The sequence below is a fragment of the Lonchura striata genome, chromosome 13 (genome assembly GCF_046129695.1).
Source record: "Lonchura striata isolate bLonStr1 chromosome 13, bLonStr1.mat, whole genome shotgun sequence".
In the NCBI taxonomy this organism is placed as follows: domain Eukaryota; kingdom Metazoa; phylum Chordata; class Aves; order Passeriformes; family Estrildidae; genus Lonchura; species Lonchura striata.
This window is the reverse complement of record NC_134615.1, coordinates 4,055,937-4,077,819: the sequence shown is the minus strand read 5'-3', so window position 1 is coordinate 4,077,819 and position 21,883 is coordinate 4,055,937. Positions and strand designations below refer to the sequence as shown.

Sequence of the window (21,883 nt, the reverse complement as noted above, 5' to 3'; positions counted from 1 at the left end):
GCTGCCCCTGCTTGGCTCCAGCTCCCTGAGCAGGGCACTGCTGCCTACCTGCCTTTATAGAGGCTCCCGTGGGATAGGGTCAGCCCCTTAAAGATACAGAGCAGCCAAAGCAATTCCTGCAGGACAGGAAAAGCTCCCGTCTTCTCCTGCTCCAGCCCTGCTGCTCCTGCTCCTGCTCCCCCTATTTGCTAAGGCAGCACAGCTGAATGAAAATGTAAAACTCAGATAACTGAAGTCTCAGGACTTAGAGAGAAAGCCAAACTGCGGATCAAATCTAGGAAAAAACATCAGTGTTTTCTCATTCTCTGTCCCAAGGAAGGAAAAGCCATAAGGTGCTCTAAGCATCAGGACAGTCATGCGCAGGTGGGACCTGCCCTTCTCCCATCTCTGTTCTGCAGGGAGAAACATCACTGCCTCTATTCTGAAACCCTCCTGCCAGCTGCAGAAAAGGAATGGTGTTTTCACCAGATCTGTAATTAATCACAATTGGTGCTTAGTTGAGATGGAGAACATTTTATTCTTGGAAAAAATCTTCTTGTGCTGCTTTTAAAGAAGGAACAAATCAAACAAATTAAGGATTAATTGACAATCTGATTTTAATTTTGAAACTTTAAAGAAACATTTTAAATGGACAAAATTTAAAGAATGGTTATATGAAGGACAGAACATAGCAGACTCCAGAGAAAGGAGTTGATCTGTGAAGCCTCAGTTATCTGGAATGATCCAGTAGTTGCCTGCACCCTGCTACAGCCATGGAGAGGCTACAATGATTCACCCAATCTGCAGCTGTAAATTGTCTTAATACATCTCTAGGGCAAGGAAAAATGCTTCTTCATTGTAATTTTGTTAGATCTGAGGAAATCTCTCTGTCAAGACTAGATTTTCCAAATATATTGATTTTCACAAAGACAATAGCACACAAAAACAGAGCTTCTTCTATTATGCAATCAAGAATATGGAAGGAATAAATCAATAAGAACATTTGCGGCAACTTTTATGTTGTTGTACTGCTGTGTAAGTATTAATTTTCTTTTTCAGGAGGTTTCCATGATAGTCAGCTACAAAACCTTTTAGAGTTGCTGATGCCAGCTAAATCACTCACAGAGGGATGTAAACTCCTACAAAGGTTTCCACAGGAGAGTTCTACAACAGCTTACTCAGGTCAGCTCCTCAACTTGTTCCTGTCAAGCTGCTGTGACCCACTCAGGTCCCTGGCACAGACACTGGGTGTGGCTGTGTCCCAACAGTCTGGGAACACAGGCCCTTGTGGGCACCCAGCACTGGAATTAGAACCTTAAAATACTCACTCAGATGCAGAGACAGAAAAGCTGTTCCAGAGAAAAGTACAAAAAATACCAACACAACAGTGAAAAGAAATTGAAGAGGGATTTTGTGCATTAAAAGAGCAGACCATAAGCTGGGGAAGCCCACGTGCAAGGCACAGAATGCTAAGCAACTGTTTTCAAGAGAAACATCAACACTAGGCTCAGGTGAGCCCACAGGGCACAGTGGTACTGCAGTGCCCAACCTGCACTGGGCACCATGGACCCCTTCAGCTTTTATCTTCTCACTCAAACCCACACAGATCTCTACAAACATGTGGAACAGGAAGAGCTCTGGGACAAGTGAAAATATCCCAAAGATGTGGCAGGAAACAGACTCCACGAAATGGAGGTTTAAATGGGTGGATTTAGAAAAGTGGAAAGGGGAATGACAATACCTGAGGCGAAAGAAAAGAGAGCCTGAATAACACTTTAGCTTGTAAAATGTATCATTAGTAAATGATAGTCAATGTGTGTATGACAACTTAATATGCTTCTGTCTTGGTTTGGAAAGACAGGTGTCTGCTAAGGAAGGCAGGAGCCTGCCCTGAAATGGAAAAATGTAAACCCCTTCCCTCCGAATTGTTATAAATTTGAAATGAAGAGGGGCTCTCAGGTAAAAATATGGGAGCAGGAATAACAGTTCTTTATTAAGGAAGAAAATAAAAAGATAAAATAAACAATGCAGTGAACCAAAACAACACTGACAGAGTCAGAATACAACCTGACACCCTGTTGGTCAGGGAACTGGTAACAGTCCAATTGGAATAGTGGCTGCAGTCCTCCTGGAGTGGCAGGTGTGGTTCTTGTGATCTTGTAGAAAAAGGGTGTAGTCTTCCTCTGAAGAGGCAGTGGAAAAGGCAGCTGTTCCTCTGGGAAAATCCAGCGCAGAAAAAGCTGTGCTGGTGGGCCAGAATCTCAAGACTCTATGCTGGTAGGAATGCTTGGCTCCTCCCTCTGGGTGGAGCATCTCACAATGGGATGTTCTTGTTCTTCTCAGTCATGCAGTGACACTCAATGGCCCATTATCGACAGATGCCTCCCCTGAGAGAGGATTGATCAAGGAACAACTGCCCACTTAACATAAGACAACTGCCATACAGATGGCAAATAGAATACATTTTTCAATGTATTTCAGTTTGGGAAGCTTCCCAATTTTCAATCTGGGACAGCTTCCAACCCAGCCAACCTTCTTTCTTTATGAGGCAAATATTAAATTTTCCTTTAATATAAGGTAACAGTGCTGCTTATACAAATATCACATTATTCTGTAACCCTAATACCTCTGGATATTTATGGATATTCTCAGTTCAGTCAGAGAGAAAAAGAGAAAGATTTCTGCCAGGCTAAGACTGGGGAAAAGTCCGGGAGGAATGTAAACAATCTATTATCTTGCTTTCTGTTCATATTGTGTATAGATACATTCCACCACCATGTGCTATTCACAGTGCGTCAATGGTGTGAAATGTTTTCACTTCCAGACCAATCATATTTCACCTTAGGGATCCCAGTTATAAAAGAGGAACACCACTTGTTAATAAAGTTCATTCTTTGCCTTCTGACAATGGAGTCTCATCATTCCTGTCCCTGCCTCAACAGCGACAGATATTGGCTGATTCTCGGAATGTGTTTTACCGATTCTATCCTCAAATTATCATTTATAACTTCAAAAGCTGCAGTCATCATGCAGTTCGGTTCTGTTTTACTAGTTTGAATCCAGGACAATTACATCACATTCATGAACTTATGGAAGTGAGGACAACAGAGTGGTAGGTGCTTAAGGTGTGGATTCCTCCAATGCTGAGCTAAAAGTGACATGATTTCCACAAATTTCTCCTGGGCCCTTGATGCCATATCAGAAGTGTCTGCTTTGCAGTGAGTGACAGGAAGTTGTAACTCAAATCACTACAGTGAGATGTTTCAAGTTGCCTTAAAACAAAAATCTGTCTTCCCCAGCCTTCTCACATAGGGTTTTATTCCCCTTTGCCAGCAGTGATGAGAAAACAGAGCAGCAGCCCAAATACAGGGTTCTTCTGAACCTGTCATCAGGTTGTGATACAGAACAAACAACGAATGCTTCAGGTTCCCCACCTTTATGTATAGAAATAATTATCTTTATTATTTAATTGGAGCTCTCTTTATTAAAATTGCTATATAAGGCTAATCATTATGGCTAGAAAACTCCAAGATTGGAATGCTGAATTGAAGTTGGACATATTTAAGCTTTGCAGTTTTGAGGAAATTGGGGATTTTAATCTCTAAGGTAAAATGTCTCTATGATACTACATGTCTGGAGCTGTTGGGAGGCTGTTGTACATGGAGATGTCACTCGAGGATAATGCTTCTGATAAATATTACTGCATCACTGTGGAGGGGCGAAGCTGCATTTTAAGGTATGTAAAATGAAGTAAGAGTTATTTGGTTCCAAGGTGAACGGCTCAATGGCACTCTAAGTGTATTAAGTAACTTGGCAATTACATCTGCTGACATCATTAATAATGGTGACACATTTGAACAAAGTATCATGTGCCTTCCTTGATGCACCCCAGAGCATCTGGTGTGTCACTGCATGGCAACAAAACCAGGTTAGAAATCCCACCAGTTTGGGTGCAGGCTGCACACTCTGAGCCATTCACGTACCATGGGTAGGAGCAGATGTAATGTTAAATAAAACATTCATCACTCCAGAGCCTGTCTGTGCCTCGGGTTCTTGACAGAGTATCTGTTTATCCAGGCAGCTCCTCTCTCCTCTTATATTGCCACCACAGATGCTGGCAGCTCCCACAGGGGTTACTCTCAGCTGGCATCTGTTCTTTACATGGTAAAGGCATTTCGAATGTACCCAGGAGCTGCAGAAAAATACTCCACACAGTAAACATAAGCAGAACAGTATACTGCCAGCACTGAACACTAAAAAGCACAATCATTCCAGATACTTTTTTGTATTTTTTAGTATTTTATTTTAAAACACACTGCCTACACTTCTTGGTTGACCAAAGAAATTTCAACTTTTAAATTCTCAAGTTCTGCCTTGCAAACACAAAAATGTGATGGCTTTTGTATACATATTGACATATTGAGATAATATATATATATATATGTATATTGATACGTTGAGATTCTCATGCAGCCAGTGGAACGTCTGGAGCTGAAAGTGGTCATCCTTCTCCCACAGCTACAGAGATTTCTGAGAGTTATGAGATTTCTAAGGGAAAAACTCAACTGGGAATCTCCTCCTGGCATCAAGAGGAAAACAAAAAAATGGTGCCAGAGTGAAGAAGGGATTAAGAAGAAAAGGACAGAAAGGACAACATGCATATGGTAAACAGACAACTATGCAAGAGAAAAATCTTGAATCAAACACAGACCAAGATGGCCAAGGGGATAGAAGGGATTTAGTAGGAATACTTGGGAAAGTGGGGCAGAAAAAGGGGAATGAGGCACCTGGTTCTCTAGGCTTCATACACCATTTTTTTATTACTTATTTTTGATTTTTAAAGATATACACACTTGACTGCCTTATACTAAGTATGGGAACTGAAATATTACTTTGTCACCATTAGGTTGGATGTGTCATGCACATACACACACACACACACACACACACACACACACACATACACGCGCACACCTGATCGGGATCCAAGAAGAAAAAGTTTTTATTCTGCATGTTCTCCAGCTTAGATACTCTTAACAAAGCGTGATCTTAAGTCATTCACTATATCACAGTAACTTACTATATTCATTGGTGCAAAGCAATTAACATCCATTTAATTGGCAAAAGTTTTGCAGAAATTTAATAAAGCATGTATAAACATTTACTTATGCACGTAGTCTAATTAACAAAAATTTTCATGTATCTTTTCTAATCTGTTCCCATGCTGACGGACTTGTCTTCTTCCTTGCTATGGATACACTTGAAAATCGTCAGTTGTTATTTCTTCTACTGAAATAACAATTCTAACTCAGCTTTGCTTGCAGGCCAGCTGTCAAGCCCCTCCATATTAATTCTTGCAATTTATGGTTTTTCCAGATTAAGTGTAGCAGAGACCAAGAACAGGAGACTGCTTTTGATTTTGGGAAATAGAATGTTCCTGAAATCCAGCAATGGTCGCTGAAATGACAACAAAAGGAAATATTTACTGTGGCACAGCAACCACAAAGCCTAAAAATTGAACTTTTCTGGAGATGTTGTGTGTGGAAAACAAAAGAGGAAGCACTGCTTTGTAGTACATCACTTGCAAGATGTAAACCACTCCGTGTAATAATGCACTGCAGTGTACATCATTCCAGCAGATATACAGAAAACTAAGGTTACTGAAGAGAGGCAGATTAAAAGGATAATGGATTCTATATGGACTAACAAATCCGTGTGAACTATGCAGGTATTTCAGGACCTCTCTTTTGTTGTTGAAACTTAGTGCCAGAAATGTTGGTTGAAATTTTTTAAGGCGTGGAAGTTTTCTCCTTTTTTGTACACTGTCAATGTCCAACCAGTGCTGATCCTATATGGAAAGATCTTCATTGCAGAAGCACATAGGCACAATAGATTCCACATGTTCTTGTCTCCATACTAAGCAGGAATAACTGCAATAATATATTTCGCAACATCTCTGCAAAACACATCCTACTGGTTTTGCTGACTGAAGGTACCTTCAGGGCTTCTACCTCAGTCTGTCTGAAAATGCCTCAAAAGCCTATACAGAAAGTGTGTCGAGAGATGCAGAGAAATGCACTTTTTGATCATAAATTCTGTTAATGGCACTGTTGACCAGACAAATTGGATCCATTACTGTGCAACAGCCAGTAAATACACACTTAAGAGAGACACTGATCGTTTATGTCAGAGTTACCAAGCCTCGTGCTTGGTGGTGTTCCACAAATCAAGCAGCCCAACTATCCATACTTTTCCCTATTTATATTTTAGAAAAGGCATTGAATGTTCATTGGCTACAGGTTACATAGTTCTCTTATTAATTAGTATTCTCTCTTCTATTGGTTAATTAGTCTCTTGCTTCTGCTAATTGCTGCCACGCTCTCTCTCCTCCTTTGGCTCGGTGCTTTCCTGGGTGCTGCTCCAGGAGTTGGTGCTCCTGACCTGCCCCTGAATTTCCCTTTACCCATTCAGAGCTGATTCCACAGAGTTGTTGAGTTCCCTTGATTTATTTTGTCCTTATCTGGGGGTTCTGCCAAATGTCCTCGTGGCCCCAGAATTCTGCATTCCTCGAGTATCAGTGGAAATCCTTCTCCCCGAGCTTTGTGAACCTCCCCATGGGCTGAGGTCATTGCAACACGTCCGGCCCCAAACCTTAACAGGGCAGTTCTGCTGGCCAGGAGTTTGTGTTTCTGGAGCTGGACATCACTCAGAGCTTGTTGGCTGCTCTGTTTCACAGATTAAATCTCCCTCCTTCTTGATCAGGTGTGCCAAGTTACAAAGACCAGGCAGCAAAGGGCATCTTAACAAAATTTTATGTGTTCCACATTTTATGAGGAGGAGTGCCGAGGCATAGGTAGGATGTAATAAAACCCTCCATGAGCTCTTTTTAGTGGAATCCTGCTAGCAATGGGGTTCCCATGAGGGCTGGATTGCTGATGGTTAGGCAACCTATTTTTCTTGCTCTCTGTTCAGGCTATGGATTACGGACTCTGAGCAGAGGAGTAATATTACTTTAAAGAATGGCTGGGTTGAGATGTGGAGGAAAGCTGCTGGGGGCAGGTTTAGTCCTATTGTGACTGTTACTAGGGCTAAATGATTAGATGTGGAGAAGGCCGGGTTTAGTGCCGCTCTCTCTGAGGCCTCACGTGGCGGCAAATGGTGCTCAGGGAAGGGCGGGGGCGGCCTTGGTGCACACGGCGGGGGTGCGAGCGAGGGGGAATGTTCCAGGTGCTACCGAGCCGGCTTCGAGCCTTCGCAGTGCCGGGGCTGCTGTAAGCCGGGGCTGAGCGAGGCAGAACCGCGGCCGCCGCCGCAGCCCGGGCCGCTCCTCAGGGCAGGGCAGGGCAGGAGCCGCCCCGCGCGTGCGCGGCGGGAGCGGCGGCCATGGCGCGGCCCGGCCCCAAGGAGCAGCGCTACGATCGGCAGCTCAGGTACCGCGGGCGGGCACGGCCCGGCACGGCCCGGCCCGGCCCGGCACGGCCCGGCACCGCCCGGCACGGCCCGGCACCGCCCGGCGCCGCCCGACCGAGCGGGGAGCGGCCCGCGGCGGACACGGGCCCGCTCGGTGTCGCTCCGGGGAACCCCCCCGGGCCGCGCTGGGCCCGGCGGAGCCGCGGGGAGCCGGAGCTGTGTCCGACCGGCGGGGCCGGCACACGGACAGTAGATATGCAAGAAATTAACAGTATATATTGAGGGGCCTATATATATATTCATACATAATCTTAAGTATATACACTAAGGATGATGGAGATACATAGATATATGTATCTACATAAGTACTTTTGTATGTTTTTTATAAGATATATACGTTATTTGTACAATGTTTGTTTTACAAGTATATAATGTACAAATATATAAACATGTATAAATATATTATGTATATTTGTATATACATATATATCTATATATATGAATATATAGAGGGGGATGTGCTGAAAAGATGGAGCCAGGCTCTGCTCTGCAGGCCAGAGCCACGGGCAGGGCTGAGCCCAGGAGCTGCCCCTGCCCAGGAGGCAGAACTCCTGCCCTGGGCAGTGCCAGCCCTGAGCAGGTGGAGCAGAGAGGCTGTGGAGTCTCCTCCTGGGGACATTGCAGAGCCACACGGACACTGCTGGGCCCTGTGCTCTGGGCTGGCCCTGCTGGAGCAGGGAGGTGGCACCAGAGCAGCCCCTGTGGGCCCCTCCAGGCTGATCCATTCTTGGGTTCTGTGAAAGGGCAGTAAAGATCTGAGTTACCAGGGAAGGGTAATGGCACCGGAGTCAGGCGTGTCTGCCTGCAGTGTGGCTCTTTTGTTTCCACAAGGAGCCACTGGAGAGAGTCCTGTGGAGGGCGTGAAGACGATTTGGGGTCTGGAGCATCTCTGGTGAGGAGAGACTGGGAGCTGGACCTGGTTAGCCCAGAGAAGACAGAGAGGGGAATCGCATCAGTGCATAGAAATACTCAAAAGTGGGTGTAAGAGGGTGGGGCAAGACTCTTTTGGGTGATGCCCAGTAGCAGGATAAAGAGCAGTTTTCCTAAACTAAAACACAAAAGATTTCATCCCTACATGAGGAAGAACTTGTTTGCCTGGAGGGGGCAGAGCCCTGGAGCAGATGCCCAGGGAGGCTGTGGAGTCTCCCTCTCTGGGACATTCCAAACCTATCTGGACACACTCCTGTGTCACCTGCTCCAGGTGACCCTGCCTGGGCAGAGCTTGGACTGGGTGACCTTCACAGGCCCCTTCCAGTCCTAAAAATTCTGTGAGTTACCACCCCAGTGAAATCAGCAGGACATATGACCCAGGACTGTCCCAGCCTGATCCCAGCCTCAGTGCTGTTCCTAGGGGTCTGAAGTACGAGACTCAACAAGACTGATATCTGTCTCCTGTGTGTTTCAGTGTCTTGTATGAGGAATTTTTAAAAATACATATAAAATTATGTTATTTATTTTAAAAGTTAGGAAAAACACAGTGTTTGGCATTTGAGCAAGGACTGCTTTAACCTATTCTGGTTTTTAAAAAGTTAAAGTATGTTCCAAGAAAAAGAGGTGTGTGCATGCATATAGTGTAAAGTTGGAAAAAATTAAATGTCAGGGAAACTTCTCTTTGGAAGGTCTCAGAGTTTTCACGGTAAGTTTCCTTAAGGATGTTTATTGTGGTTAGTGCTGTTTAGGTCCTCAGCAGTGGCACTAGCAGGCCAGCCCTCCATTTGTCTTTTTTTGTTGTTGTTATTTGTTTATATTGGCTGTGCAATCTGAAGTTCAATAGCTTGATTGCCTTTCGGTCTCCCTCCCAATACAGACTGTGGGGTGACCATGGCCAAGAAGCATTGGAATCTGCCCATGTTTGTGTGATAAATGCAACAGCAACAGGAACTGAAATACTCAAAAACTTGGTCCTGCCAGGTCAGTAGGTATTTCTTCTGTCTCTTTTTTGTGATGTATCTGATAGCTTGATGATGCCAAGTTATTCATAGGAGGTTTTTTCCCCCCAAAGGTATTGGTTCGTTTACAATTGTCGATGGGAATCGAGTCTCTGGAGAAGATGTTGGAAATAAGTAGGTTTTTACTGATTTCAGTTACAAATTGACGAATGACAGAGTTTCATAGGTAGTTCCATCTCTATGTTTGCTAAGAAGCCCTGTAAGATTCTTTTAAAAGCCACTTTGTGTTTTTCTAGGTCTTCTGTGGGTTTGGAGGTAGGTGACAGACAGTGTGCATAGTCATTTTGGTATTAGCTGCTAAATTATTTTACTTGCTGGGTTTGGACTTTACAGGTCTGTTTGCTTCACATGTCAAGGTTATAAGGACAATGCTCTACTCCATATAAAAATATTGAAAATTAACTTGTTTGATGTAGTCTTGAGCTATGACAGTGCTTGTGTTTCAGTGTAGTTGAGTATATTTTCCCTAATTCAGGTGGTGCAGATGACTTAATTTTCATTAGTCATGGCACAACTGTGACTGCTAGACATTTATTAACTTTCATAGCTTTGAAAGGCTCAGTGCAGCAGGGAAAAAGGTAAGAAGATGTTTGCAAAGCTTGTAAAAATGATTTGAATACTAATTCTTGATCAAGTTTTGTTATGGTACATGTAGATACCTACAGGGGTTATGTGAGGGGGAAGGATACTCTATTATATCAGGAAATGAGTGCTGGTGAGTCTTTGATTAGCCTGATGAGAAAGAACCTGCAGCATGATTCTGTCTTCTAGAGAAGTTTGGCATGTTCTATATTTCACATCTATGGCTTGGGAATTGAAAAGCTTTCTTAAAAAACTCTTTCTGAAGAAAATACAACAGTTTCTGAAGTGGTGAGAAAAGGCAGATTCAAGGGGGAAAGTGGTTTGTTGCGTATGAGACTTAGCAGTGTATTCTGCAGAGCAAACTGCAACATCAGTGTTGTTTTTTCTTCAGAATAAAAGCTCACATGTAATTCTCCCTTGTCTTCTTTTCAGTTTCTTTCTACAAAAAAGCCATATTGGTCAGGTAAGGAGGTAATAAATGTCAGTTTACATGTATTAAAAGCACGGAAGTGTTGAGTATTTAAATGTGTTATTATGAATAATGCTAAAAGCATATGTGCATGGGTTAAAGTCTGTTTATTCTTTAACAAAATTCCCCATGTTTACTTTTTAGTTGCTCATAAGTGAGAAGATAAACTCAGTTGTGGTGAGATTGAATAAAAAAATTAAGAATTTAGGGTTAAAATCTATGGAAGGATAAGGTATAAGACCATTGTGGTTGAAGGAGTAAAGCTAAGAGTAGAGAGGCGAATGGGGAAAAATTATCACAAAAACAGAGAATAGATAACTCCTGGCAATTCTGTAACAAAACTAGAAATTAGGAAATAGTTGTCTCACAATGTCTTTTTAAAACGGTATTACAGAAAATGATCTCAAATGAAGTGCCTGCTATTATGGGATGCATTTTTACTTCACATGAGCAAGGCTTGGAGTAAGGAGCCTTAGCTTATAATGAGCTTTGTTGTGGGGTGTTTTTTGGGATTGTTTTGTTGGTGTTGCTTGGTTTGGCATTGTTACACGTGGCATTATGTAGTACTCCTACACTGTGTAAACTACATTTCATTTTGATTGCTCCAAAACAGAATCGTGCCCAGAGTGCCACGGAGCTCTTGCAGGAGTTGAATAGTGATGTTTCTGGAAACTTTGTTGAAGAGGTTTGTGTTCCTAAATTAGTACTATGTTTGTGTTATACAGTGTGACAAAAATGTGAAATAACAACTCTGTGTTGCTTTGTGATGTTGCAGCTTAAATAGATTCAGGATACAAAAACATTTGAGAAAGATGATCTTAAATCATTTGTATGTATTTCAAACGCTATTTTGTAACTTCACCTCAGTTTAATAACTTACACTTAACACTTCATATTCAGCAGACTTGTTCTGTACATAGAAATTTTCAGTGTTCCTTAACATATGTTTTTCCTCCTATTTTAGAGTCCAGAAAAGCTTTTAGACAATGATCCTTCCTTTTTTAATCGGTTTAACTTAGTGGTTGCAACACAACTACCAGAAAGGTAAGAATTACCTAAGATTGAATTACCTGTTTTCATTCAGTTGTGAAAGCAGGTTTATAAATACATATATATATATATTTGTAGATTTGTAGATATATGTATATATGTATGTGTATTGTGTGTGCGCATTTATGCGCAGGCACTTCTTAGCAGAAAAACTTAAGCAGAACAGAACTCTGTCATTGTGAAGGAAAATTACAGCCAGTGGTTGATGGAAACTGCCTCTGCTCGAACTTAGGATTCTGCAGTACATGGATTTAATTCTTTATTTCTGTCTCATAACACATTAAAGCTTTTTATTTGATACTTGGAGCATTTGGAAGGGTGGAATGAGATATGAGTAAGATAATGGATGAATATTTTTCCAACTCACTGTAAATTCCTTTATTAAATTAATCACCTTATGTGCTTAGGATCATGATGATACTAGAGAAGTTTTCTGAGAGGACTCTTCCACAGAGTAACTGGTGCAGGAGTTAACTTTATAGTTAATTGCTGTCTTCTGTAGATCTGGAAACAGCATGTTTATCTTTACAGTACATTGCTGCGCCTGGCTGAAGTTCTCTGGAATTCCAACATTCCTCTGCTGGTCTGCAGGACCTATGGGCTGGTTGGTTACATGAGAGTCGTGATTAAGGAACATACAGGTTAGAGGGTTTGCTGAGGTAAAGACTTCTCTGGAAGGTTTAAAGCTTCAATAACTTACATCACACTTTGGGGTTTTTTGTTTGTCTTTTTTCATCTTGTGACATATTTAGTGTTTGTTAAGTCTTATGCAGTTTGCATTCTTTTAGGAATGCGTGGGGATTATGGACTGCAACAAATAGTAAAATTCGGGATTAACCTGACATTATGGGTGATTTACACAGAACACTTACTTTGAGAATCAAGCACTGAAAGGAGTAGGTGATCCTGTATTTGTGTAGCTCTGTTTTGAAGGCCAGACATAAAGCTGAGAAATGAGTTGTGTCATTTTTTCACAGTTGTTGAATCTCACCCTGACAATATGTTAGAAGATCTGAGACTGGACAAACCATTTCCAGAACTGATAGAACACGTTCAGGATTATGACTTGGAGCGTATGGAGAAAAAGGTTGGTGTGTGGTTTGCACTGTGTTCCCCAGGACAGATGCAGATATACAGTGCATGGATCCCGTGAAAATGGCTCTTGGCAGATTACTCTGGTGCCAAGTCTCATCTGACCAGAACCAACTCTAGAATCAGTCACAAGGAACTATTTTTACCTCTGCCCCAAATATTCCAGTCTATTTAAATTTTAAGCAGGTGGGGGTTTTAGGAAGCAAGGAGTATTCTTGGACAACTTGATCTTTTGTTAGATTGAATACTCCCTCACATCCTCTTTTGGAATTTGTTTTTTAATTTTTATAGTTAACCTACTGTTGCAGAGCTTTGCACCATGGGTGTTTATGCATAGCATAAATTCCACTCCAGAAAAATGTTGGAGACATGGCTCACCCTTATTTAAGTAAAGTAATAATAATTATTTGATAATTTCTTTTATAGTAGTTAAAGAACATTTTGGCTGAACCAAAATCTGGAACATGTCCCATGTCTTTAGAGTGGTGGAAAGGATATTTGGAGTTTACATTAAAAATAGGTTTTTAATTTTTTTCCCATGTTTTATCTTTTCTCAACCTGACAAAGATTTCTCAACTGTTCAATTACAGGACCACAGCCATACCCCATGGATTGTGATTGTAGCCAAGTATCTCACAAAATGGTTCAATGAGGTATGTTGCAAAACTATTATTACTATTATTGGTCTGTCTTTTCTGAAGCAGTTAGTTATTTTGAGAGTGTGTAACATAAAAAAACCAAGGTGGAATCATAAAAAAAGATTACTAATTGAAATACAAGTGAATGTATGAGCAATGACAGACTCCTGGAGTTCAGCAGACTAAACACAGTGAGCTTACTAGTAGGCATTTTAAAGACAAAAATCTCTTTGTGTTTTTTAAATTTAGAAAAGTGAACAGTTGCCTAAGAATTACAAAGAGAAAGAAGCCTTCAAGGAACTGATTCGGCAAGGTAATCCACGTCCCAGGGGTCCCTTATTCCTGCTGGCAGAAATGGATACAAGGTGGTACCTGAGAAGTAATTCTTAGTTCTCTCAAGCTTAATTTATGAAATATATGCTGGTATATACTGTATGATTCTTCTGCTAAATGATTTTTTGTACAGATGGATCTTAAGATGCCAGACTTGCTTATAAATATTTGTTATCAATGTTTTATCCTGCCTAAGATCCAGAGTGTTGGAGCTAAGTTTTGATTTGGGTAGGAGAAAGGTCTTAAGAGAAAAATCTGTTAAAAGTGTGATAAAGAGGAGAGCAAATGGCTTATTTTTTTTTTTCTTTTTGAATTGTTATTCTGCAAGTATTTGGTGTGTCCACTGACCCATCAGACACTTGGTTATCATTCACCTCTGCATGGCCAGGTTCTCTAGCACTGCCTGCGCTGTAACCAGTGTGTGAATTACTTCATTTTGCAGGGGTTTCAGTCTAATACTTTTTTAGGGTGCTAAAATTCATGTGGCATTTTTAAGACCTATATGCATTGTCTTAAATGATTGTATAAAAACAGCATTGACTGAATTTATGGTATTTCCTCACTTGAAGATGGCCTGTGTGCAAATTTGAAGAGGTCCTTATCCCCAAGCTGTGATAAAGAGCAGATCTGATTCGTAGTCATTGGCTTTGGTTATGTCAGATTTTTAATGGAGGCCTTTTCCTGGACTGGCTTGATCTGTGGATGCATAAGTGTTTGCCAAATTTGATCCGAAAACCCCCAGCAAAACATGACTGGCATGGAGACACTGGAAGGAGAGTTGAATTGTTAATTTAGTGCTTATGAAACTTCATTATATCCTTCTTACACAAATAATCCAGTGCTTTTGTGCTAAGTAATTTCTACTTAACATCACAGGAAAATGAATTATATGTAGAATTTAGATGAAGTTAGCTTTATAATTACATCTGATTTTTTTTCTTGTGATTTATTTTTCTTTTTTTTTGGTGGTAGCTGTTATGCCACAAATACATCCAAAGCCAGTCTTCTCTCTTGGTAAGACATAAATGATGAGATGTAATTCAAACAGTTATGCATTTTAATTTTTGTTTTTCAATAAGGTATCTTAAAGAATGACAATGGCGCCCCAGAAGATGAGGAAAACTTTGAGGAAGCTATAAAAAATGTGAATACAGCATTAAATCGTACAGAGGTAAAATAAACATTTCTGTGATAAAATTGAAGCAATTTCAACTGCTTCATTTTTTCAGAATATATTATTCAGTTTTAGGACAGAAATTCCATTTGTAACACTTATATTTAGCTAAAACAGGATTAGTACAATGTTAGAACTGAAATTGCATAGTTAAGTAGACCTAGACTAGCTGGAGATGCAGCTTATGGAAATTCTCTTACTCCCTTGCCCTTGCAAGAAATCTGCATTTCCCTTCAGACTTAAATTCAAGTCTAGAATGAGTCAGCAACCAGAGTGCATCAGTGAGTTCTTGTCTGACTTCTACAGTTCAGTCTGTAAAAAACTCTGTGAAATGCTGGGTACGAGAGGTGTGACTGATGCTGATTTAAATACATTGGTGTGAGAGAGACTGAGAGCAGTTACTGAAATTGTGCTGTACAGAAGCCAGGGGCTGTAGTAGTTATTCTCTGTAGAACTGAAGGGCTGCATGGGACTCTTGATAAAAGAAATTCACTTCTTTCCTCTTGAAGAAACTTACTACAAAATTCACTTAATAAACTGGTCAAGCTTAAGAGCATTAGAAGTGATTTTTCATTGTTTCTTAAATAATCCTGACCTCGTAACTCATGGTGTAAAATTAAGCTCTGATTTCTATAGTTTCTCATCTGGGGTAAACTGCAAAGGCTACATAGGGCAAAAGCACATAGAGCAAAAGCACATTCTGTGATTCTTCCTAGATTATGTTTTTTTTTTGTTTTGAACTGTGCTGATCCTTGCTGGGATGGTCATGTTAAGTCTCCCAAGAAAACAGCAGGTAAAACTTAGTGCTGTCGTCCAAGCCACCACAAGATATGGCCCAGGATAATAATATTTATTTGAGTTTATGTACCAAACTGGCCTTCAGCAGTTCAGGATTCTGACTAAAACACTGACTTTTGTAGCCCCCTTCTCTGGCTTTTCGGCTGCTCTGCCCCAGCAGGCAGGGTGGGCAGTTGCTGCTGCAGTTCTTTAAATCTTCTCCATCAAAGATGGAAGTCAGGTGAGATTTTGTTTGTCACATTGGTCTTGCTCAGAAGCATTGCTTTGCTCTTGGGTAGGGCTGCCATTTGAAATATGTCTGAGCAGCACTGACTGTACAGGGTTCAGGGGAGATTTGCTGTGAAACTCTGAGATCGCTTGGAGTTGGCTCACCTATGTAGTGAGTGATGAGAAAATTCAAGAAATCAAAAGGAATTACAAAATTATTTATTTTCATAGATTCCAAGAGGCATTGAAGAACTTTTTAATGATGACTGCTGCTTAAAACTCACGGAGCAGGTATGAATAGTTAAGGGTAAGATTTAACTGTAGAAAAAGCATTGTAAATAACATCTGTGTACATGACTGTCTCTTGTGCACTTGTAGTCATCTTCCTTCTGGATTTTGGTTCGAGCTTTAAAAGAATTTGTGGCAAATGAAGGGCAAGGAAGCTTGCCTGTCCGAGGCACCATTCCTGATATGATGGCAGACTCCAATAAATTCATCAAATTGCAAAATGTGTAAGTAGACAACTCCTTGAGAGAGCTCGCTACCATTCATGTGGCTTGTATTTTGTCTTTATAATGTGAAACAAAAAAAAGATTGCCCTCAATGTGGAGTGGATGGCTTTCTGCTGTAATTTGCTTCTTCATTATTACCAGATACCGTGAGAAAGCAAAGAAGGATATTGCTGCTGTGGGGAGTCATGCTGCTAAATTGTTACAGTCCCTGGGCAAGGTGAGTGCAAACCTATGGCCATTCTTTTAATGGAACTAAGTATCTGTGAGGTATTTGCTTTATTTATGAATTTGGTTTGATCATATAAAAGTAAAATACATACAGGGATATACTCTTTACGATTTTAAGACAGTTTTTTTTTTTGGTACATTAGTAACTAGTTATTTCACAATAAATATATTACTATATATGTGAAAGCAGGAATTCTCTGGCTATTGTGTGTACTGGAATGAGTATATTCTCTCTTTTAGGCACCTGAGTCTATTTCAGAGAGAGAATTGAAATTGTTCTGTGAGTATGCTTGGATTCTCTTCTGGGTTTATGCAAATGATCAAATAATCAAAAACTTTCGAATTATCATGTAGTTATTAGTAAATCAGTATTTGAATTTCTTTAAGTACTAAGTGGTTTGCATCCCTCATTTTCAGGAGAAGTAGCAGATTTTCAGCATCTCTCGGGAGTCAGTCTGTAAAGGTTGGCTTTAAAATTATGTATCTTTTCACTGCAAACAACAGGGAGCAGCTGCCTTCTGCTTTCTGTGATGAGTACCTGAGCCCTCTTGCCCATGCTGGGATACTGGTTTCAGAGTGTGAAGTCTACAGACTTGAAGTAGTCTGAAAAGCTGTAACCCAGTTGATGGCACTTCAGGCTGTGTCTGTCCTGGATGTGTACATGCCTCCAGCAGCAGCCTGGCTAAGGCTCCTTCAGAGCTGGAAAGCTCCCCTGTAAGCACAGAGCAAAGAGCGTGGTGCCCTGCATTGGTAAAGCATTTGGAAACCTCTCAATTGCTCCTTTTGCAGTGCTAGGTTGTAATTGCACCCTGGGTTGGTTCATAGCAATGTTACTGGAAATGGACCTTTTCCAGCTCATGGCTGTGCTGGCGAAATATTAATTAAGAACATGTGAGGCAGTGTTAAATGTAGTGGAAGATGGAAAGAACCATGTTGATTTGCAGCCTGGAAGAGGGAAACCTGGTGGCTGTGACCAATGAATTGCTACATTAACTTGGCAGATACATGGAGATTCCACAGGAGCATGAAGTATTTCCCTAAAACTCTCCTGACCATAGACCTAAAGGTAGTTACACAGGTTTTTATTACTGCAAGCTGAGAAGAAACAGGGAAGTGTTCAATGAAATGCTGTTAAGTTGTAGCTTTCCCGTGCCACGGGCAGTGAGACAGAGCTGTAGTGAGGTGGCACTGATGGGGCAATCTCTCCTTGTCCCCCTGCCCAGGCAGCAACGCCGCCTTCCTGCACGTGGTGCGCTGCCGCTCACTGGCTGAGGAGCACAGCCCCAACTCCTGCAGCAGGGATGCGATCAGTAAGTACTGCTGCTTGCCACAAACTTCACTGCATTTCCAACTTGGAATGGTTTGGTGAGGAAAAGGAAATGTAAGCTACATGTTCTGTTCCATCATGCAGTTTTATTATTTGGAATATCACAAAGTCTTTGGTGAATTAAATTAAATTCCTAGCATAAGGAATATGTCAGGTGTGGAGATTGAGGTCTAAAATGTTGAATTCAGTTTCATTTTGAAATTTCAAAAACGACCTTACAGATTGATGCATGTTTCAGCTTTTTTTTCTTGTGGATTTTATTTTTAGTACTCTATAAATAAAACACTGGTTTTTTTCAAGCTTCTCTTTTCTGTAGCTCAGTTATTTCTGACAGAGCTGAAAAGGTGCTTTAACCTGACCAAATTAAAATAATTATCTTGGCCCCTTTCAGCCTATCTCTTTAGGATGTGAACTAACAAACTAGTTACTTAATATTGCTTTAGCTTTTTATTTTACCCTGTTTTGTTGGGGGTTTTTTTTGACCTGGATATAAGTAGCAGTTAGTATTACAAACACTATTGTACTGTGGCATAAGGGATTTAAGACCTGTTTTATAATTACAGATACTTAAAGCATGTGTTTCAAATCATAAAATTATAACTAAGGAATACCCATTTAAATTAATGCAGTTGCCAGAATTGAAATGTGAATTTCTTCTCTGAATAGTTTATATTAAATGCACGAAATATGGTTTTGTCATAAACTTTGGAGGCAAAATTGTGTATCTGACAGCTGTTTGATTAAGATTCTGTCACAGGTTGTATTCATTAAGGTTTCTTTCTACACCAGATTTTACCATTTGTTTTCAGGGAATTCAAAACCTTGCTTTTTCCATCCCATCTGCACCAGCTAATCAGTTCTCTTGCTGTTTTCAGTTTCCCATATGGATAACACAGACAGTGAAATAGTGCTGTACTTGATGCTGAGGGCTGTCAATAGGTTTTACAAGCAGCATGGCAGATACCCAGGTATGTTAATACCAGTTACTTCACATCATCAAAAGAAATATGAAGGTCTGTTGCCTTCAGGGAAGGCAAGGCGACCTGGTTGCAAGGAACAGTACGGCAGCCTGGTTTCGCCCGGGCTACTCGGGCTAACAACAGACGCTGACACCAGTGTGGTGGACGGTCGAAAAGCGTTTATTATCTTATCTCATGGGTTTAAATAGTCTTGGGGGACTTTGCTACGTCAGGGGGGTTTGGTAGGGTCTCTAGGGTTAGTCAGGAGTGGAAAACTACTGGGTTAGGTGTGGTTACATTCTTTGGGGTAATAGATAACGTGCTGCAGGAGGAGAGGGGAAGGGGGTCTTTCTTTCCATCACATCCCGAGATCTTCCGTTCGCCTGTCCCTATCTACTACAAAGGTCCAATAGTTACCGTGGCTCAAGTTATAAACTGCAAAAACATTAGTTCTGTTTTTTTTTTTTGTAGTAATACAGCTTTAGGAATGTGAAAATTAGAGGTTTTTTCTCTTCGGGAACTTAAGGAATTTATCTGAATTGGTATCATTCATAGGTTGTAATGTACTATGAATCAGTTCAGCTATGCAATAATTTGTCTATCATGAGAAGTATCAACAGAATATTCAATTATTATTAGCCTAGTACTAATAACACAGTAATTGGCTTAGAAACTTTAGGAAAAAAAATATTTAGGCTGCCATTTAAACCCATTAGCTTTGACTGTGATGTTACAGTTGTGTGATGAAACTGTTGATTTATTTTCCAGGTGTCTACAACTACCAGGTGGAAGATGATATTGGAAAGTTAAAATCATGCCTTACTGGTTTCCTTCAGGAACATGGGTTGTCTGTAGTGGTGAAAGATGACTATGTGCACGAGTTGTAAGTGTTGTTGTTGAGGTGTGGCTTTGTTGGTAAAACTGCCAGGCACTTTGTGACTGTTCCTTTCCTGTGCAGTTGTCGCTATGGAGCTGCCGAGCCTCACGCTGTTGCTGCCTTCATGGGAGGTAAGAGTGACACTCCCAGGGCCACACAAACAGCAGCCTGCTGAGCCACAGCTCTGCTGCCTTAATTACTCTGGACTCTCAGAGCAAAGGCTGCAATCACAGGCTGCAGTCACAGCCTGTGGGCTGTAGGGCAGTAGGGCAAATCCTCCTCTTAAAGTACATATAGAGTGAGTGCAGCAAGCGTTATAATCAGTGAATAAATAAACTTCAAAAACAATTGCAATACATCAGCTCTTCAAGCTTAAAAGTGTGTTAAATGAAATGATGGAAAGAGGCTTAATTTATTTTAAAGGAAAGTGATAATTATAGTAATTTTAAAATTAGTGCAGTACATATCTTCTTTTAACATAGTACACTTATATTAAAGATCTATGAAATATAAGTAGCCTTGGATTCTTACCTTCATTCAACCTGCTAGTATATTTTAATGGATGACCAAAATTGATATATCAATTCACTTACTTTTTTTTATTTGGCTGCATGCAGTGCTGAAGATAATTATGTACTACATATTCTGCATATTTAAGAATTTTTTTTCTGATAAACCAAAATTTGATATACATAAAGGTAATTTCTGGAGAAGTTACAAAATGTTTCTTACTACAGGAAAACTCTGAGGGATCACACTGAAGTGACCCTTCCTTCAGTTTATTTTGCAGTTAAGTTTTGTTTTTTTTTTATTCAGCGTCTCAGATGAGAGGGGTCGCAACTTGCATGGGTCTGTGTGCTCGCCCATTTTTACTCTGTGTGTCTGTACATGGAGAAAAAGTGTATGCAAAACTAACTTTTGAAGTAGCAGTTTCCTGATCTTTTATAATGGGAAGTACTGAAGGGCTCCTAGGAGATTTATCAGGCACTTCTGAAATAATTCCAGTCTAGGGACTTATAGATAAGTAGCATTTTTTTACTGTTGTTTAAATATGACCTGCTAACTGCCTTCTGTTTTTTCTTCTCTTTTGCAGGAGCTGCTGCACAGGAAGTTATCAAAGTCATTACAGGGCAGTTCGTAATTTTTAATAACACCTTTATTTACAGTGGAATGTCACAGACTTCAGCAACTTTCCAGCTGTAGGATAAGCTCTTGAATTTGATGCCTTCAGGTGCTGCTGCTGCTGAATTTACAGTTTTTACAGTATTTACAGTTCTGTAAATACTTTGGTGTTCTGCCATTGACCGGACTGTTCTGTCCTGTATTACTTGCCAATTAAAGTTCCTTTATGTATAATTATCTTCTTTTTGTCGTTGTTGTTTCTTTAGGACAAATAAAATCATACTATATCATGACAATTTTTTAAATTCTAGAATTTTTGGCTCACGTCTGAAAGAAAAAGGCAGTAGCTGTTTTTGGCAGGGTAAGTTGCATTTACAAATTGGATCACCTTGTTGGCAGTAGAACTGCATTTTTTCTTATAAAAGCTGCTCATCAGCTTGAGTGGGGAGAAGGCGCAAAGGATGAGAGAGGCTGGTGGAGCTCTGATGGTCTGAGGATCCAATGGTGCAAAGAGCTGGAAGGTGAAATACCTTTCAATGAGTTCAGGGTCATTAGGGAAAGGGAGTGTGTGCCTGAAAGCTCAGTTCTGTCAGCCATATTCACCTAGTAAAAGGTTTTTTTCCTGCACCGGTGGGTGTGGCCAATGCCAAGGGATGGCAGCTCTTTCTGTTGTGGGGGCATTGCAGCCTCCAACTGCAGAGTATGCAAATTGAGCTGCACTGAAATGTGTTCTCCAGTTTTGGGGCTGATCCTGGTTAACATCTTTATTGATGAACTGGGGGTGGGGATTGAGAGCACCCTCAGTAAATTTGCAGATGCTCAGTTGGTGGGAGTGTGGATCTGCTGGAGGACACGAAGACTCTGCAGTGAGACTTGGACAGACTCGATCAATGGGCCAAGGACAAGGGCGTGAGGTTCCACAAGGCCAAGTGGCACATCCTGCAGGTCACCAGCCGCCTCAGTGTGAGCCAAAGTGTGCCCAAGGGGGCAAGAGGCCAATGGCACCGGCCTGTCTCAGCAGCAGGGTGGGCAGCAGGACCAGGGCAGTGCCTGCCCCTCTGCGCTGGGCACCACTGAGGCTGCACCTCGAGTGCTGTGCCCAGCCTTGGGCCCTGGT

The 21,883-nt window shown here is 41.1% G+C and overlaps 1 protein-coding gene across 1 annotated transcript; it reads left to right on the top strand.

Moving 5' to 3' along the window:
• Nucleotides 1-7,314: 7,314 nt before the first annotated feature.
• Nucleotides 7,315-21,000, top strand: NAE1 (NEDD8 activating enzyme E1 subunit 1). The gene is made up of 20 exons (XM_021548758.3): nucleotides 7,315-7,409; nucleotides 9,257-9,360; nucleotides 9,452-9,512; nucleotides 10,413-10,443; nucleotides 11,063-11,134; nucleotides 11,414-11,493; nucleotides 12,031-12,140; nucleotides 12,477-12,586; nucleotides 13,182-13,244; nucleotides 13,479-13,542; nucleotides 14,642-14,733; nucleotides 15,973-16,032; nucleotides 16,120-16,253; nucleotides 16,395-16,470; nucleotides 16,722-16,761; nucleotides 17,705-17,791; nucleotides 18,684-18,776; nucleotides 19,536-19,650; nucleotides 19,726-19,775; nucleotides 20,738-21,000. The coding sequence occupies exons 1-20, from the start codon at nucleotides 7,363-7,365 to the stop codon at nucleotides 20,845-20,847; spliced, it is 1,599 nt and encodes a 532-aa protein (XP_021404433.2). The 5' UTR covers nucleotides 7,315-7,362; the 3' UTR covers nucleotides 20,848-21,000.
• The last annotated feature ends 883 nt before the right edge of the window (nucleotides 21,001-21,883 follow it).